Below are 17,433 nucleotides of genomic sequence, written 5' to 3' on the forward strand. Positions count from 1 at the left end.
AGGGGTTCTGAATGCTACTACGTTAGCTGCAAAGTGGCGTCCCGGTTATTTTTGTGCGAGTCGAGTAATAAGGCTAAGGTATCAGTGCGAATGTTGCTCCATTCATAACAAGGTCTCAACATGTGGAGGAACTTAAGGTCGGTGTTACGGAAAGCAAAGCTCCTCCGCGGCGTTTTCAATAAAGCTCAGTCAGTCAACGCTGACAAATTCATTTCAAATGGACCCTGTAGCAGTGTTTCAGGGAAGAAATGGGTGAGACCCAGCGGGTTTGCCACGGGTTTAACGACTTTCAACAGCCTGACCAAACAAAAAGAGCCTCTCATTCTGGGAAGAGAGAGAGTAGCTACCTGGTACGGACTATAAGACGAATGTAACGTATGCATAATAACCTTGCACGGTATTTTACATGTTTTGTGTTGTAGGTATAGCTGTGGACCCACCGTATACGACCATGCCCACCTGGGTCATGCATGGTAATGATAAACATTTTTTTTTTTTGAATGTAAGCAAAATATTGTAAAATGTGTTTGAGCTAAATTTTGGGTCTTGTCACAGCTCATATGTCAGGTTTGATATCCTGCAGAGGATTTTGTCCAGGTTGTTTGGAATCACTGTTATCCATGCCATGGTCATCACTGACATTGATGACAAAATTATCAAAAGAAGTTGGGAGGTAAGAGTGTGATAAAATCATTGATTTTTATGACTGCTGTTTTTATTATCTCTGTTGAAAGCATTATTCATAAAATTTGCTTCCTTTTACTAGGACAATGTTTCCCCAACCGCCATAGCCACAGTGTATGAGGATGAATTCAAGAGGGATATGCTGTCATTAAAGGTGGGTGATTAGATCAAAGCTAATGTATGAGATCTTCAAGGATGACATAAATTATTTTAGATTAAGCTGTGTGAGACACTCTCGGAATAGTGCATTTATACAACATGGAAAAAGGCCACAACTTTTGTTAAAATCAAACACAAATAATGACTGTAATTGAGATACAGAATTCTAAAATGACATTACAAAGAAACTATATGTCACATCTTGCTGATACTCACTACGCCTACACTGATCCAGTGGATCAGATAATGCATTTTTGCATTTAACTAGATCATCAACTTAATTTATTCAAGTAGACTCTGAGCTCTGTCTCCACCTAACCTACTCAGTCTGGTTAAGGATGCTTTCCCAAGGTGAACTGTGTTGTCAGATTCTGCACTTGCAAAATATGAACTATTTCAACATGCGCCAGAGGGGTATTTTTTTATTGAATTTGTTATTAACATGTCTATAAAAGGTAGTATATAATTATATCTTGTTACTCAACCTGTCATGTCCTGAAGTTCATTTTTTTCTATTATTATTGGTCTAATTCAAGTGTAACCATAAATGCATGAAGAATGAAAAAGGGATTTGCTGTGACACAAACTGGAACTACTGTGACATGTGTTTATCTATATATCTTATATTCTGTCATTGTTTCTTAAGGTGATTCCTCCTGCAGTGTATTTAAGAGTCACTGAAAATGTGCATCATATTGTCGCGTTTATTGAGAGGATCATCAAAAATGGACACGCTTATGCCACAAAAGAAGGTGAATGTGTAGTACCTTTAGGAATTACTGTTATTTCTCTTATGAAATATTGGCTGTGTCCCCACAATACCGGATTCAACATTTGTGAAATGCCTTGGTTGCAGGTGATGTGTATTTTGACATCCAGTCCATTGGTGATCGTTATGGCAAGTTTGTAGGAGCTGTGGATTCTCAGGGAGAACCTGGTAAGTGTTTCTGTCTTCTTCAGTCAGTCTCAGTCATTTTGTCATATTAGAGGACTGGGGCTGTATTACAGAATCTTCCTGGAGAAGGATTTTTCCCAATTTGGTATTGTAGAAGCAAACCCTATCCAACTTTAGGAATGCAATCCTATCTATTCTCACTTTATCATATCTTATGTTAGGTTAGTCTAGATCAATGAAAGTCAATTTGACAGGATAAAGCCTGACATCTGGGGCAATGTCAGGCCTGCTTGGTTCTTTTAGTGGTTTTGGAGTTTACTATATTGAACTGGGATATTTTGGGACTGACTAGCGGGGATTGCTATAGACAAAGTACACAGACACAGCAATACACTGGTAAGAGCAAATTACGTTTAACCACGTATCCAGGTAATTTAAATAGTTCACGTTACTGTTTTTGTGTGAACACTTAACTTCATTTGCAAACACCTACCAAAACAAGTTAATCCCTGAGACTATCTAGCAGAGGCAGAGTTGTTGCAATTTTTTACACAATAATAAATATTAATATATTGCAGTAGGTTGTTTCTCTCTTGGGTGTCTAATTGTAGTTACCTGCCTATAGGCCATACTACTAAATGTATTTAGGATTTTTACATAATAAATTGCTTAACGTAGTATATTAGTCATTTAGAATACCAAAGACAGTGATTACATATTAAGTTCAGGCAAAATTGAAAAAAATATTGTCTGCAACATAAATGCACAATTATAAGATCTTGATGATTGAAATAGAGATGGTCCGATACTGTTTTTTTTTATTCCCGATACTGATTCTGATACCTGAACTTGCGCCGATACGGAGTACTGATCCGATACCAGTGTCTCACTGTTATACTACTATCCCTGTATGGATGTGATGGGATTTCTAGCTTTGTTGTCGGTCTGCCTCAGGTTAAACTCTCAAACAATGAACGCCACAGAACTTTGTTTTATTATCTAGTTTAACAGACAAATAACAGAAAAAGAACATAAACTACTTTAACGTAGATTATCCTCATGCCTTTACATCTCTAGATTGAACGCATGATCTGATCTAATAATCAAAATATTACCAAAATCTTTGTTTTTATTCATTTTAGACAGGCATGGTTGCTTTATGCTCAATAGTTTGAATACAAAACATTGTTTATGTATTGGTAGAGAAATACAAATATTATAAAGACATAGCAGAAATTCAATTCAAAGGAAACCTTCAGTCCAACATTGGTTATCAAATTTTACATCTGCTACCTAGCAACTGATGCTACCCTACTTTTTTATCTTGCCAAGCTAAACCCTAGTGTAGTGGCGAATTGTCCTCCGATTGAATAGAACAAACTAAAAACTCAATTTACAACAGCCACTGAAGCACCGAAGGAGTGAATCTTACGCAGAGATAAAAACTTTGATTGTCCAGGCAGAGATGGCGTTCTGTCAGGTTTATTGATCCATTTTCTTGGCAAACAAACATTTCACGTGAATGATCAATGGCGTCTCTAGGCTCTGTAACTCTGTGTCTGTGTCTCTGTCTCTATCTCTGTGTCTGTGTCTCTGTCTCTGTCTCTATCTCTGTCTCTGTCTCTGTTAAAAAACCATCAGCCCTCCCCCGGTGTCTAACTCCCACATACCTGTTCACCTATACTTGTAGACTACACCTGGTGGCTAAGGCTGCCTGGTCCCTTCAAAACAAAAGCACTAAAACTAACCCAAATAAAATACTAATGATAACCAAATTTATGTAGCTGCATAATTAAAGGAAAACTGAAATTAAACAAATCAAATAATTATCTACTATATATATAACAAAATAATGAATAGCTCCAACATTCCGGCCCCTAATTGTGAAAAGTATAAATTCACAATTACCTTTCTTTATTTCAATAAAGGGAGCTATACTCTAACTACCCCATATCAATTAGGTTTTCCTTCATCCGATTGCTGTAAAAGAAACAGACAGAAAGAAGATAGGATAGAATGAGAGAAAGAGAATTGATGTCCATGATGCTACACTGTGGCCTCCAGTAGCAGGCAGATCTTCGTTATAGGTCTCTCCAACACACTGGTCTTAGTTTGTATGCACACAGAACGAACCAATCCCTTAGAGTCGGACTTGGTACTCAAAACTTGGCCCATCATCCATGATCCTCTTGGAGCTGTAGCGTCAGCAATGATGACAATATCACCTGGAGAGAAGCTTCTTCTTGCCTTAGCCCATTTTTGTCTTTCCTGCATCACAAGTAAGTACTCAGATGTCCATCTTTTCCAAAAGATCTCTGCAATATATTGTACTTGCTTCCATCTTCTTCTTATGTACAAGTCGCTTTTCTCAAAGAGTCCTGGTGGGAGAATGGGTTTTGCTTTCAGCAGAATGATATGATTTGGAGTAAGAGCTTCAAGGTCATTGGGGTCATCAGAAACCTTTGTGATGGGTCTGTCATTCAATATTGCCTCCACCTCGCAAAACAGTGTCTGCAGACCTTCATCATCTAATACTTGCTGTCCAAGAACAGAGGTAAGTATGCTTCTTACTGAGCGAATCAGGCGCTCCCAAATGCCACCTTGATGTGATGCTGCTGGCGTGTTAAAACTCCACTTAATTCCATCTTGAATTAAGGCACCTTGTATTTTCGCATTATTTAAAGCAGCAAGACTTTGCTTCAACTCTTTGTTTGCTCCAACGAAATTTGTGCCATTATCAGACCTTAAACTTGACACAGGACCTCTTCTACAAATGAATCTCCGCACAGCATTAATGCAGGAGTCAGTGTCAAGGGAGTGTGCCACTTCCAGGTGTACAGCGCGACTGGTCAGACAGGTGAAAAGTACTCCATACCTTTTTGGAAGACTTCTGCCTCTTTTAACCACTAGAGGGCCAAAATAGTCAACTCCCACGTCCGTGAAAGGAGCCTTGTCCGGCATAACTCTCTCCTCAGGTAAGTCTGCCATCTTTTGCTCTCCAAGTTTTCCTCTGTAACGTTTACACACAATGCATTCTGTAATTGTCTTCCTTGCAGCAGAGTTGGCATTAATTATCCAATATCTTTGTCGAAGTCTGTTCAACATTTGGTTTCTACCAGCATGTCCTACTTGTTGATGGATATGGCGTAAAATCAGCTGGGAAACATGCAGGTCCTTTGAAAGGATAACAGGATGTTTGGTTTCTGCTGGTAGTGCTGACCTTTGCAAGCGACCACCAACTCTGAGAATGCCGTCTTCCAGTAAAGGATATAGCTTGTACAATGGACTGTCCTTGAAAACATTACCTGAGCCATGATTTAATGAAGCAATTTCACTCTTGAACTTATCTTTCTGGCAAAAACGAAGTATTGCCTTCTCTGCTTCATCACAATTCTCCAAAGTCAAGCCTTTTACTCCAAGCGTCGCTTTGAAGCTCTGAAGTTTCTGTTCTACACAACCTTTAACTCCTGTATTCTTGTCACTCTCAGCAGCTTTAAGTTCTTGTCTCTTTTGGCTCAAAAGCAAAAGAACTTCCTTTAGCTTGAGGAACCAGGCAACTGATGTTTTAAGTTTCCTCCAAGATGAGAAGTAGTTGATGAGATGAGTTGTGGGATCTTCTGAGTTCTTGACAATGGCATTCACTGATGCTTCTCTTTTGACCTCTGGGTCATCCTCTGAAATTGCATTTAGATCCATGTCAGATACAGGCCAGTCCTTCTCTGGCGAATAGAGAAAATCTGGTCCTTTTATCCATTTTCCACTTAGAAGAAATTCTTTGGCTCTCAATCCACGAGATGCTTCGTCTGCCGGATTGACCTTGGAGCCCACGTACTTCCACTGGTCAACATCTGTGGCTTCTCTAATAACAGAGACTCTGTTAGCAACAAAAGTATGGAAGCGTTTAGTTTCGTTGCTGATGTACTTGAGAACAGTTGTACTGTCGGTCCAAAACCTTGACTTCTCCAACTGACACTGCATCTCCCTGTGAAGCATTTGATCCATACGAACAGCAAGAACTGCTGCTGTAAGCTCCAGCCGAGGAATGGTGATTGACTTTAGAGGTGTAACTCTGGCTTATCCCACAAGAAATGAAACATGCACATTGTTACCATCTTGTAGTCTCAGGTAAGCCACCGTACCATAACCAACTAAACTGGCATCAGAAAAATGATGAATTTGTGCTGTTACAGATGCACTGAAGTTCTGGGGTTTAATGCAACGATCCACCTTGAATTCACTTATTCTTTGGAGGTCACTCAGCCAGTCATACCATTGTTTGGAGAAGAAAGGGGGAATTTGTTCATCCCACTTTAAGTTTCTCCTACAGAGCTCCTGCAACATTAACTTGGCTGGCATGATAAAGGGGGCCAAAAACCCTAATGGATCATACAATGAGCTCCCCACTGACAAAATACCTCTCCTGGTATGAGGCCGTTCCTGCAACACAGCCCTGAACCCAAACTTGTCAGATTCAGCACACCACTGCAGTCCAAGTGCTCTTTCCATAGGAAGCTGGTCCGTGTCCAAATCCAACTCTTTCATCCCTGTTGCTCGGATGTCATTTGGAATTGACATCAGCACAGAACGTCTGTTAGTTACCCATTTCTGAAGACTAAATCCACCTTTGTGACAAAGTGCAGTCAAGTCCTTTACAATACGAATGGCATCTACCTCTGAAGCTGTTGACTTTAGGCAGTCATCCACGTAAAAGTTGTGGTTGATTGTGCTGATCACTTCAGGAGGAAAATCAGATGCATTGTCCTCTGCAGTTCTCCTCAAGGCATAATTTGCACAACTTGGGGATGACACAGCTCCAAACAAATGAACTCTCATTCGGTATTCCTTTGGTTCCTTGTCAGTGTTGCCATTGGGCCACCAAAGAAAGCGCAGGAAGTTCTTATGTTTATCAGGCACTTTTACCTGATGAAACATGGCACTGATGTCAGCCATAACTGCAACAGGTTCTTTCCTGAATCGAATAAGGACCCCAATAAGAGAGTTGGTGAGATCTGGGCCCTGTAAAAGCTGGCAGTTCAGTGACGTTCCTTTATATGTGGCACCACAGTCAAACACAACTCTTAGCTTTCCTTTGGTGGGGTGATGTACTCCGTGATGGGGAATGTACCACACTTTTCCATCATCTTGTTCCAACTGATCAGTGGGTATTATTTCAGCATAGTCTTGAGCCAACATATCACTGAGAAATGAGGTGTATTCATCCTTATACTTGACATTTCTTCCAAATTTCCTCTTCAGGCCTTGAAGCCTCTGCTCTGCAACACAGCGATTGTTTGGTAGGACAGGGTCTTTAGCTCGGAAAGGTAAGTCAATGAAATAATGTCCAGCTATAAGTTCTGTTGTTCTACTCACAGTTTGCATGAACTTGATTTCCTCTCTTGACATTTCCAACTGCTCCTCAGACGTTCTTTCATTAAAATAGTGATTGTATTGCTTAATGAGCATGTCTTCCAGATGTTCCACAGAAATCCGGTTGGTTGTGACAACAGAGCAGCCAGTCTTGACTCCATTGCTGTCTCCACCGCGCAGTGGTCCATTAATTACCCAGCCAACTCTGGTCCGGACTGCGTAGGGTCCTTCTCCTTGGCTGTTAATCACCTCCCAAGGTTCCATCACTTTTGCTGCATCAGTCCCAATGAGAAAATCAACATCTGCATCCACATCATGAAGTTTTATCTTCCTTAGGTAGGACCATTTTGCAACATCCTCCTGTCGTGGAATATTCAACCTTGAAACTGGCATAGTCTTTTGAGTTAGGACATGAGACAACTCCATGAAATCATCTGTGTCCATACCAGAAACTTCCAAACCAGTCAGTACCGTGGTGCTCACAATCTTCTTTTGCCCCATTGTTCTTAATACAATGTTAGCTGGTTTGCCTCCCAAGCCCAGTCTCTTTGCCAAACTGACTGTACAGAATGTACCTGAACTCCCTGGATCCAAAAATGCATATGTATGCATCACTTTATTACTCTTGCTTTTATCAATCCTTTCCGGCACAAAATAATCTGCATTGGGATTTAATCCACTTGTTCTTTGGGTACTGTTCTTCTCAAGATATGAGTTCATTCCATCAGACACTTTAATACCAGACTTTGAGTTAATTTCCAGTACATGAAGTTTTGCATTAGCTGCAGCCAGTTTTGTTTCCAGAGCTAATTTTTCCATTTCCCCTCTTAGCTCCTCCTCTTTGGCTTCCAATGAATGTTTCTTTTTTAATGCAGCCATGTGCTCCTCAAGTGCTGCCTTATTAGCTTCCGTTTTAATTCTTGCAGATGAGGTGGATGATAATCTGGATAACTGAGAGTGTGGCCTGGAATGAATGTCTGTCACACGTGAAATGTTTGAAGCACTGTCCTCAGGATTAATACCATCAGAAGCCACACTTTGGTTATCAGGGTGTTCAACATCATTGTCCTTTAATTCCACATATGGGTGGCCAGCTTCAGTACACCAACTCTTTACCTCTTCAGTAAAGTCATAAAACAAAGTTCTTTTCTCTTGAAAATATTTCTTTTGTCTTTCAACCTCATCCTCTGGTAAATTCAGATTTAATATGGATTCATGCATGTCATTTGCTTCCTCGTGACATTTGATGAATTTAGCCAGCTGTGAATGCACACATTTCACATTGTCAGGGGAGTCCATCAAATCACGCACTTGTTTCATGTACCTCTTGGCTTGTTTGCATTTTAAAGATCTCTTTTCTTGACACGTTTTCACATAAAATGCCAAGCCTTTTATTGTGAGCTTAACGCCCCGCTTTCCAGAGCGTGCAGACGCTGTTTCACTCATTGCACCCGCTGCAGTGTCGGACATTATCTCCTTAACTGGGACCTTTAAGACTCGTTTAACGCCCACACTTTATTTGCAGTATTTCAGACAATACAGGGAAACATTTTTCAATTCATGATTTGCATCGGAGATTTTATGAATGCTTGCAGTTCTAGTGAGGATTGCGCAATCTGACTGTGCGCGTCATCCAAACAACAAATTTCTTTTTCTTTAAAGTCCCAATGTTCATCAATATGCAGTGAAACAATGGCTCAAGTACTCCAATAGTAAAGCCGTTTTCCAATACAGCATCCTGAGTTAATCTTTTCACATACCGATGCTGTTGCGTGGCTTTGAGCGTTGTCCGTAGGCCGCTGGCTCTCCATGCGCATCCATTCACAGAAAACTCCAATAGTTGTCTTTTCCTCGTGAGCGATCCAAAACTTCCACAAAATCCAAAAACAAAAATCCACTTCAAGGGCGGGTTTTTTACTTGTGTAGTGGCGAATTGTCCTCCGATTGAATAAAACAAACTTAAAAACTCAATTTACAACAGCCACTGAAGCACCGAAGGAGTGAATCTTACGCAGAGATAAAAACTTTGATTGTCCAGGCAGAGATGGCGTTCTGTCAGGTTTATTGATCCATTTTCTTGGCAAACAAACATTTCACGTGAATGATCAATGGCGTCTCTAGGCTCTGTAACTCTGTGTCTGTGTCTCTGTCTCTATCTCTGTGTCTGTGTCTCTGTCTCTGTCTCTATCTCTGTCTCTGTCTCTGTCTCTGTTAAAAAACCATCAGCCCTCCCCCGGTGTCTAACTCCCACATACCTGTTCACCTATACTTGTAGACTACACCTGGTGGCTAAGGCTGCCTGGTACCTTCAAAACAAAAGCACTAAAACTAACCCAAATAAAATACTAATGATAACCAAATTTATGTAGCTGCATAATTAAAGGAAAACTGAAATTAAACAAATCAAATAATTAGCTACTATATATATAACAAAATAATGAATAGCTCCAACACCTAGTAACTATATGTAAACTATATGTTTATCTCATTGAAACATACAACAGAAACAAGAAACTGGCATTTGTTTCCTAAATAGATTTTTCTAAATTTGGTCCTTACCCAATTACCATGGTTTCCAAACAGTTAGGCTAGGATCTGCCTGTTAAGAAGTTTCTGTAGTACGGCCCCTGGTCTGTATCACTGAAGACAATTACTTGATAGAGTGGAGTGCTGTTATCTTTTCCAAATATGAAAGACTTTTTTGGGAGAACTCTTTCCACCAGATAGCATAGGTGTGATCATTTCCCACTTTGTTAAAGTAGTTTTAATATTTTTGGCCTTAACTCTAAAATAAATATAATACCGACTCAGTAATAACAGAATGTATTATTCTCTGCAGCTATTCTTTCTGTTTTAACTTCTCAAAATGTCTTTGTTGGTAATCAAAGTTCTGCTCAGTTTATAGTAGGCCATTAAAGGTTCTGGAATGTTTTGTTTTTTTAGTGTTTAACAGTGTAATAACTGGCACTGCTTGTTCTGTATTAGGCAGACTATATGTTGGCTTTACTAATGGACAACAAACTGCACTGTTCTACAGGCAGCACAAATAAACGTGACTCAAGGGATTTTGCTCTTTGGAAGCGGTCCAAACCTCAGGAACCATACTGGGAATCTCCGTGGGGCAGAGGAAGACCTGGCTGGCACATTGAATGCTCTACGATCGCTAGGTTTGGATTTACAACATCCTGTCTGCTTTATTTAGTCTTATATTATACACTGAGTTTATCTTTGGGCCTTTCTGATGATGCAGGTTCAACGTAACCATCCCCTCAATGTAGGGCTGGGCAATATGGAGAAAATCAAATATCACAATATTTGTATACAAATACTTACACAATATTTACACAATGAGATTTTTACAATGACTAAGTTGGTGAAGGCCAATAACAGCTAGAATAGTCTGGTAAGTTAAGATAATTACAACTTTACTGGTTTCAGCCTTTAAAACCTGGAAAAGACACTACTTATGCCATATTACGTCATCCAAAATTGAAGGCGATATCTAGTCTCATATCACGATACCGATATATGATCGATATATTGCCCATCTCTACCTCAATGCACAAAAAAATTCTTATTTTAATTAAGATCCATGCGCCTAAAATGTTAATAATAATATTAAATTACTATGAGAAAATACTTCCTTTTTTATAAAAAGGCATAAAAAATGATAAATGATAAACCTTTAAAACCACTTTGAGACGTTTCTGTTTAACCAGAAACAGCTCTGAAGTCGCTAGTGCTATGCCCACCAGACTCCATTTAAAAAGCAATACTGTTAGCGTGTACAGAGCCAACAAGGTTTTACATGTTTATTTCAACCAAAACTAGAGTTGTGCTGGTTGGAAAAGTGGAAAGACAACCTAAAACGACTTTCCAAGTTTTTATTTTGTTTATTTACATGCAGTCTGGTGGGTTTAGCGAACACAATTTTGCGAATGTTTTTATGTTTTCAAAAAAAGGATCTTACTCTGAATGGTCAACCTCCTTAGAAATCCTTTCCATAATGTTAGAATGTTATGTCAGACAATTAGCATATACATCTGAGCCTGTCAGTGGCAAAACGAGCATTTTTGTTAACGTAAATAGATACAAGCTGGTCATTTGCCCTAGTAACTTACATTGTTTTGCAGCTGCTGACTGCAGCAATCTTGTTTAATACTGGACTAATTTCAAAGATTGTTGTTCTCATCAGTCACTTTGACACAAAAACAGAAAAATAGGGTCCAGGTTGGAAAAAAAAACAGTAGTTACCCTTTAATTGCATTGGAAAATGAATAACACATCACTGTGGTCTCTTTGAACTTGTGATTGCCATTTATCAATGCCATTTATCAATTCATGGAAATATTCAATAGACTGTTTAATACTTATACTGCATGCTCTTCAGACTCAGTCTTTTGTGTTGTTTTCTCTGTTGTGGTTTCAGTTCAGTGTTTGGGAGTCAGCTAGATATCCACTCTGGAGGTATTGACCTGGCCTTTCCTCACCATGAGAATGAGATTGCTCAGAGTGAAGCTTATCACCAGTGTGGACAATGGGCAAACTACTTCCTCCATTCAGGTAAATCCTAACTCTCAAACCATTTTTGTTCCTAAAGGTCTAATAAATTGTGTTGTGGGAATTCTCTATTGCGGTCAGAAAGACTCCTTTATACTAGAGATGCAAAGAGTGTTTCCAATCCATATGTGCAGTGTTTTTAGTTTCCTTCTCATCATACTGCGCTGGTAGTATGTCATTGTAACTCTTTTCTGATCATCTATCAGTTGTAGGTGTGCGGGCTATATTAGTGCATTTCTTTGTTCACAAAATAAAGGATACATTTTTAACAGTGTGTATGGTAATAGTTAATCTCCACATACAGTGGTTAAAGACAAAGGGAATATTAACAAATTAAAAAGTAAGAATATTCCTGTCTCTATTTTCAACTAACCTCTGTGAGAACTCTGAACACTGCTGCACAACTCTTCTTATGTCAAGTCAAGTGGCTTCCTCTCTAAACACTGCCATGCCTAGTGTTTCTGTTTTTTAATATGTGCACCTGGTATATTGTTATGCTTCTAGGACACTTACACCTAAAAGGCAGTGCAGAGAAAATGTCTAAATCTTTAAAGAACTATGTCACCATCAAGGTAAAGTCATCATGAATTATTCATCTCTTATTGAGTAACTATAAGAATAAATCCCAGAATCTTCCCTATTGTAAATTGCAGTCTGTGAAAATATTAATTCTGTCTTTTCTTGTCTTCAATTAGGATTTCTTGCAGTCTTACTCTGCCAGTGAATTTAGGATGTTTTGTCTTTTGACCAAATACAGATCAGGTGGGGAAAATAAGTGGTTCTGTTTTTTGTATGCCTTGGTTTCTTCAATCTGTGCTTTTGACCAGTGCAATGTGATTTCAAATTATTAAAAAATTCATTTGAATCCATATCCAAAAAACTAAATGTATTCTCCAATTTAAAGACAGAAGAAATTTAAATTATTGGCATATGTAACCATAACGTTATTGGTTTTAACCTATATTTTTGGAACTGCATAATCTAAAAGCAAAATCATTTGTTTTTCTAATATCAGGCAATTAATGTAATGTAATTAACACTGAAAGAAGTAGCTTCCAGCTTCCACATTCTCCACAGTAATGGATGTATGCCGTGTCTTGTTTGACATTCATTGCAGTAAGATGTTTAATTTTAAAGATTGATTTCTTGGGGTGTCTCCACAGCTATAGACTACAGTGAAAGCAGCATGTTGGAGGCTCGGACCTCTCTGGGCACCATCTCCACCTTCATCCACGATGCTAAGGCCTACATAAAGGGTCAGCTGCAGTGTACACCTGTACAGGAAGCTGTTCTCTGGGAGAGGTAGTCACTTCCTCCACAGTTTGATCAATTCATTGATGTTTTGGATCGTCTTCATTGTATTTGTATCTCATTTTATTTGTTCTTTGTGTGAGGCGTTAGGGTTGTTGAAGAGTTAACATAAAAGTTGCTTAAGTGACTAATGTGAACAAAAATCTTTGAAATGAGTCTAGCGAGAACTGAGCGAGAATGCTGTAACCGGCAGCCGCGATCCAAGCTGCATTGTAATCTTGGAGGTCAAATCAATTTTTAATTTTGTCCGCTAAAAGAGTTGTTTAAGTCACTGCCAGGCTCAGATTGTTATTATAAGTGTCTGACAAAATTGTGGAAATGATCCTTCCAGATAGTATAATAATAAACTGTCAATAAAACTAAGCTACCGCACAATAAAAAACATCCGCTGTGTGCAGCTGCAAGTAGTTGTTACTAACCCAAACCAGCTGTTTCCTGTTGTAGCTGGATATCATTTGTGACATCATAAAAATATGAATGAGAATAGTGATAGTCATACTTGCTACAGATGCATTTCTAATATATAAATGATTCACTGCTTTGTTATGATGCCGCTCCCTCTCTTCAGTCAGTCTCTAGCTCGCTAGTCTCACTTTGCCAGACCCTCCTCTGAAGCAGAGTCTGGCTACTCCACACAGCATTCGAGGATGGGAGGAAAACGTGCTCTATATCAGGCGCAAAGTTTTCCTACATTTTGACTTAAAATGATGAAGAGTCTAAACTGTGTTCAGAAATTTTTCCGGGAATCTTACAGCTGTTCCCCCAATCACAGAACTCACTTTTTCATTTTCAAGTCTATTTGTTGTTAAGCCTTCATTAAGAACCTCATCAACAAAAGTCATGCTGGAGGTGAACAAGCTCTACAAAGTGTCATGGCCTGTTTAAACTAATAATCATTTTTCTACGTAAAGTATGGCAGATCGGAAGGGCTCCAAAAAAAAGAAGGGATGATTTCCCTTTACAGTATTGTCTATGGGGAAATTCATTTTGGGATTTCTTTTGTGAAAACCTCTAGGCAAATGTTTGAGACAAGACATAGCTCACCATTCCCCAAAAATACAGTTTTGATGTATTTTATGCACGTCTTGGCAGTGCTGCGAGACAAGTAGTGTGGCGAAACATCTATACGGAAGAAGGACAATAAGCAGTATAATAAGTATGATGAAACTTTTGCCTGGTGCTTTGCGGCACATCAGCACACTGAATTAAAAGTTATATTTAATTTAAAATGACCAAATCAGCAATGTAGACTTTCACAATGGTAAAGTGGCAACTGGGGGAGGTTTGAAGTGGCGTGGGAACGTGATGGCAGGAAAGCACAGGATGAGGCTCTCAACAAAGAATTATCAAATGATTTCCAACAGCACCTGCATATGCAAAATGCATTGTGTGGAGAATAAGGTTCTGTATGTATTGGCTTGAATTTTGCTATTTCACTTTTTAAAAGTTAAATAGTGTTACCCCCTCAAAAATGAAAAGTAAATACAAAATGATTATTCCTTATTCTAATTCTGTTTCAGATGAGGACTTTTGTTCTTGTGTTTCAGGTTGTCTGAGACTAAACACAGCGTGGTGAAAGCACTGGCAGATGACTTTGATACCCCAAGAGCCATTGGTGCTGTGATGAATCTGGTTTATCATGGAAACTGCCAACTTCAGCCTGTTTCTAAGGTAACACACTGACATGTGACTCCTGGAATTACATGTACAGACTCAAGGTTACAGTTCTATTTCTATTTCTGCTATTCAGTCAAAGGTTGTTACTACCTTACCAGTAGTGGATAGGGTTGGGTACCAAACTTACTTTTTATGGTACTTTTTAGGGTGCCGACCAAATTACGTCTTTTCTTTTTAGGGTACTGACGAAATTAAGAGTACCACGTTAAATCACGTTATCACGTTAAATCAATTTGTTTCTTACTTTTCACAATAATGTTATATCATTTTTAATGTTAGTGGGCTTGCTAATTTAATGTCATACACGGCCGTTACTGTTTGTCAATTTCAACTTTAAGGTAAATCTAACAAGTCCAAACGTTTTGAAACCTTAGAGCGCATAAGCACAAGCTTCTCTGTTCTCTCCTCTCCTTCTGGCTCTGACACACTTGCACGCAGAGCTGCGGTGCAGATGGAGTGACAGTGCAGTGGAAATAATATATAATTGATTTTATAGTAGGCCTGCACGATTCAGGGAAAAATATGAATCACTATTTTTTAGCTTAGAATTAATATCACGATTCTCTGCCACAATTTCTTTTCTGTCATGTTTATTGCAGACATGAACCATGACAAAACAAAACAAATTGCCAGTACCAAACAGATTTATTTTGGGTAAGGCCTATTTAATAGGTTATAGGGACGAGTTTTGTAGGGAAGAGGGATGGAATTTATTTAGTCGATTGTGTAAAGTTTCTAAAGAAATAAAATGTTGAAATTGAGTGGTTTGTACTTTAAATTGTGTACAATGTGGTTGCATATCAGTAGCATACATGAATTTGTGTCTCTTTGCCCCCCTTAACTTGTGTAAAGCATCCTTGGGTTTTACAGAAGGCACTAAATAATTTAAGTTATTATTATTACGTTTGTTGCTACGACAAACTTTGGTTGCTTTAGCTCTACACCTGCTTTACGACAACAGATTGTTTTCTGTGTGGAGGGTCAGTGGCAACAAGCATAAGCAATTCAAAATAGAGATTAAGATTTTAGTCAGACTGAAACATTTTATTGCACAACACAATGAGGCACCAAATGTTAATGGTTAAGTGTCAATAGTTTTTAGCACTGAGAGTGACTCAAGTAAAACACAGTCCTTGCTGAAAGTGTGTGTGTTTGTGTGTGTTTTCAGTCCGAGGGGGTGGCTCGGAGCCCTGCAGTGTTCGGAGCGATGGTCAGTTACATCAGAGATGTCTTGGATGTGTTTGGGATCGATCTGCTGCACAATAAGGTCAGAGCTCAGGGATAACGTTAACACTACATTATTTTTGGGAGATTCTCAACTGGCAGCAGGAGGGTGTGGGTCAAAATGGACAACAATGGAGCTCTGGTGCAGAGGAATAAGATAAATCAGGCTTTTGACACACACAATATTTAGTAAGATACATTCATTGTTGGTTTGGCTCTGCATATTTGATTTGTTGACAATAAGAAAAACACAGAATATCACCAGATATTTGAAGGAGTCCAGATTAGAAGCGGTTGTTTCTGACACATTTCCATACCTGTGCTGTTCTACCGTCATTCAGGAGGCTGATGTGGTCAGTAGTTGTGGGAGTCTGGAGGGCGTCGTGGAGAAGCTCACTCATTTCAGAAGTGAAGTTCGAGCGTTTGCACTTGCTCGCCAAGATGGTCCAATCACTGGATCCCCCAACAAACTTTACCCAGAGAGAATCCCTCTCCTCAAAGCCTGTGACATCCTCAGACGTGACCTGGCACCCATGGGTGTGCTGATTAAGGTATGCCATGTTGGCTTACGTCAAAATCAAAACGATATTTTACACAATTTGAGTTAAGATTGGACTGATACATTTTTGTTTTTCAGGACAGAGGAACCACCTCCACATGGGAGCTAACTCAGGGAAAACCGAGTCAGAGAGGACAGGATAAAGATCAGGAGACATCCAGTTGAAATACATCTCCGCCTCTAAGACTGACTTTGTTTTGGGCTTGTGGCTTCAATTTAACCTCATCAACGGAAAGACGAGACCAAACCATCTTGATTTTATAACAAAAGCTAACTTATGGTTAAATGCCTGATGTGCCTGTCATCAGTGTATAAAAAGTGTATATTTATTGCTACATGAGTCAGAAAGTAGATTATACCTGTTTAAGCAGTTAATACATTTTTATGGTGCAGATGTTACTATGTATGATACATGTGAGTTGAACACAGAAGGCACAATGAATGTTGTCCTCACCTCAGTTTAAATAGTAGTCACACATTGCTGACCCTATAGGACTATAATGCCATTACACATTTAAAGTGTATTTAAGGAACATTCTTGGCATTTGGGGAAATATTAACAACACTCAGACATCAGTCTGATATCTCACTCTACTCAGTACAGCAAAGTAATTTGTGCTACATATACTATAAATCCTTACAAAAATGACATTTGTTCAAACTAGTCTATTTCCATGATGTGGCACTTCCATAATTTATCCGGTGCTGCCGGAATATCTCTCAGATGACTCTTTTTGGCCAGATATCCGTCATCTTCCGCTCTCCTTATTTGCTGAGAAGCAGAGATACTGCATACATACTGTGCATCTTGTCAAACATGGATCAACTCAGATGGATTTAAAGATATAGGTTTTGGACATCTCAATGGCATGTTAGGTAAGAAGTTATGTTTAATTGGTACATCTTATCCTCTCAAAGTCCTTATATTCCTTATATGACATTGTCATGAAGTCATGTCACAGTAAAAAAGCCCAAACAGAAAACATGACATGAATTA

At 39.0% G+C, this 17,433-nt stretch overlaps 1 protein-coding gene across 1 annotated transcript; it reads left to right on the top strand.

Annotated features, from left to right (window-relative positions):
• The first annotated feature begins 65 nt into the window (after window positions 1-65).
• On the top strand, window positions 66-17,414 carry cars2 (cysteinyl-tRNA synthetase 2, mitochondrial). Its single transcript, XM_032505908.1, has 15 exons — window positions 66-350; window positions 423-473; window positions 556-673; window positions 767-838; window positions 1,490-1,595; window positions 1,700-1,780; window positions 10,143-10,272; window positions 11,535-11,668; window positions 12,170-12,237; window positions 12,361-12,427; window positions 12,829-12,967; window positions 14,524-14,647; window positions 15,822-15,920; window positions 16,219-16,428; window positions 16,515-17,414. Exons 1-15 carry the CDS (start codon window positions 121-123, stop codon window positions 16,599-16,601), a joined length of 1,716 nt encoding a protein of 571 aa, XP_032361799.1. The 5' UTR covers window positions 66-120; the 3' UTR covers window positions 16,602-17,414.
• Window positions 17,415-17,433: the final 19 nt, after the last annotated feature.

Source organism: Etheostoma spectabile, chromosome 24 (assembly GCF_008692095.1).
Source record: "Etheostoma spectabile isolate EspeVRDwgs_2016 chromosome 24, UIUC_Espe_1.0, whole genome shotgun sequence".
Classification (NCBI taxonomy): Eukaryota; Metazoa; Chordata; class Actinopteri; order Perciformes; family Percidae; genus Etheostoma; species Etheostoma spectabile.

Bases quoted from the DNA above. Each gene is read 5' to 3' on its own strand.
- cars2 (XM_032505908.1), top strand. From the start codon at position 121: ATGTGGAGGAACTTAAGGTCGGTGTTACGGAAAGCAAAGCTCCTCCGC. The intron at 12,238-12,360 runs GTAAAGTCATCA...GTCTTCAATTAG, and splicing joins AGAACTATGTCACCATCAAG to GATTTCTTGCAGTCTTACTC. The intron at 16,429-16,514 runs GTATGCCATGTT...TTTGTTTTTCAG, and splicing joins CCATGGGTGTGCTGATTAAG to GACAGAGGAACCACCTCCAC.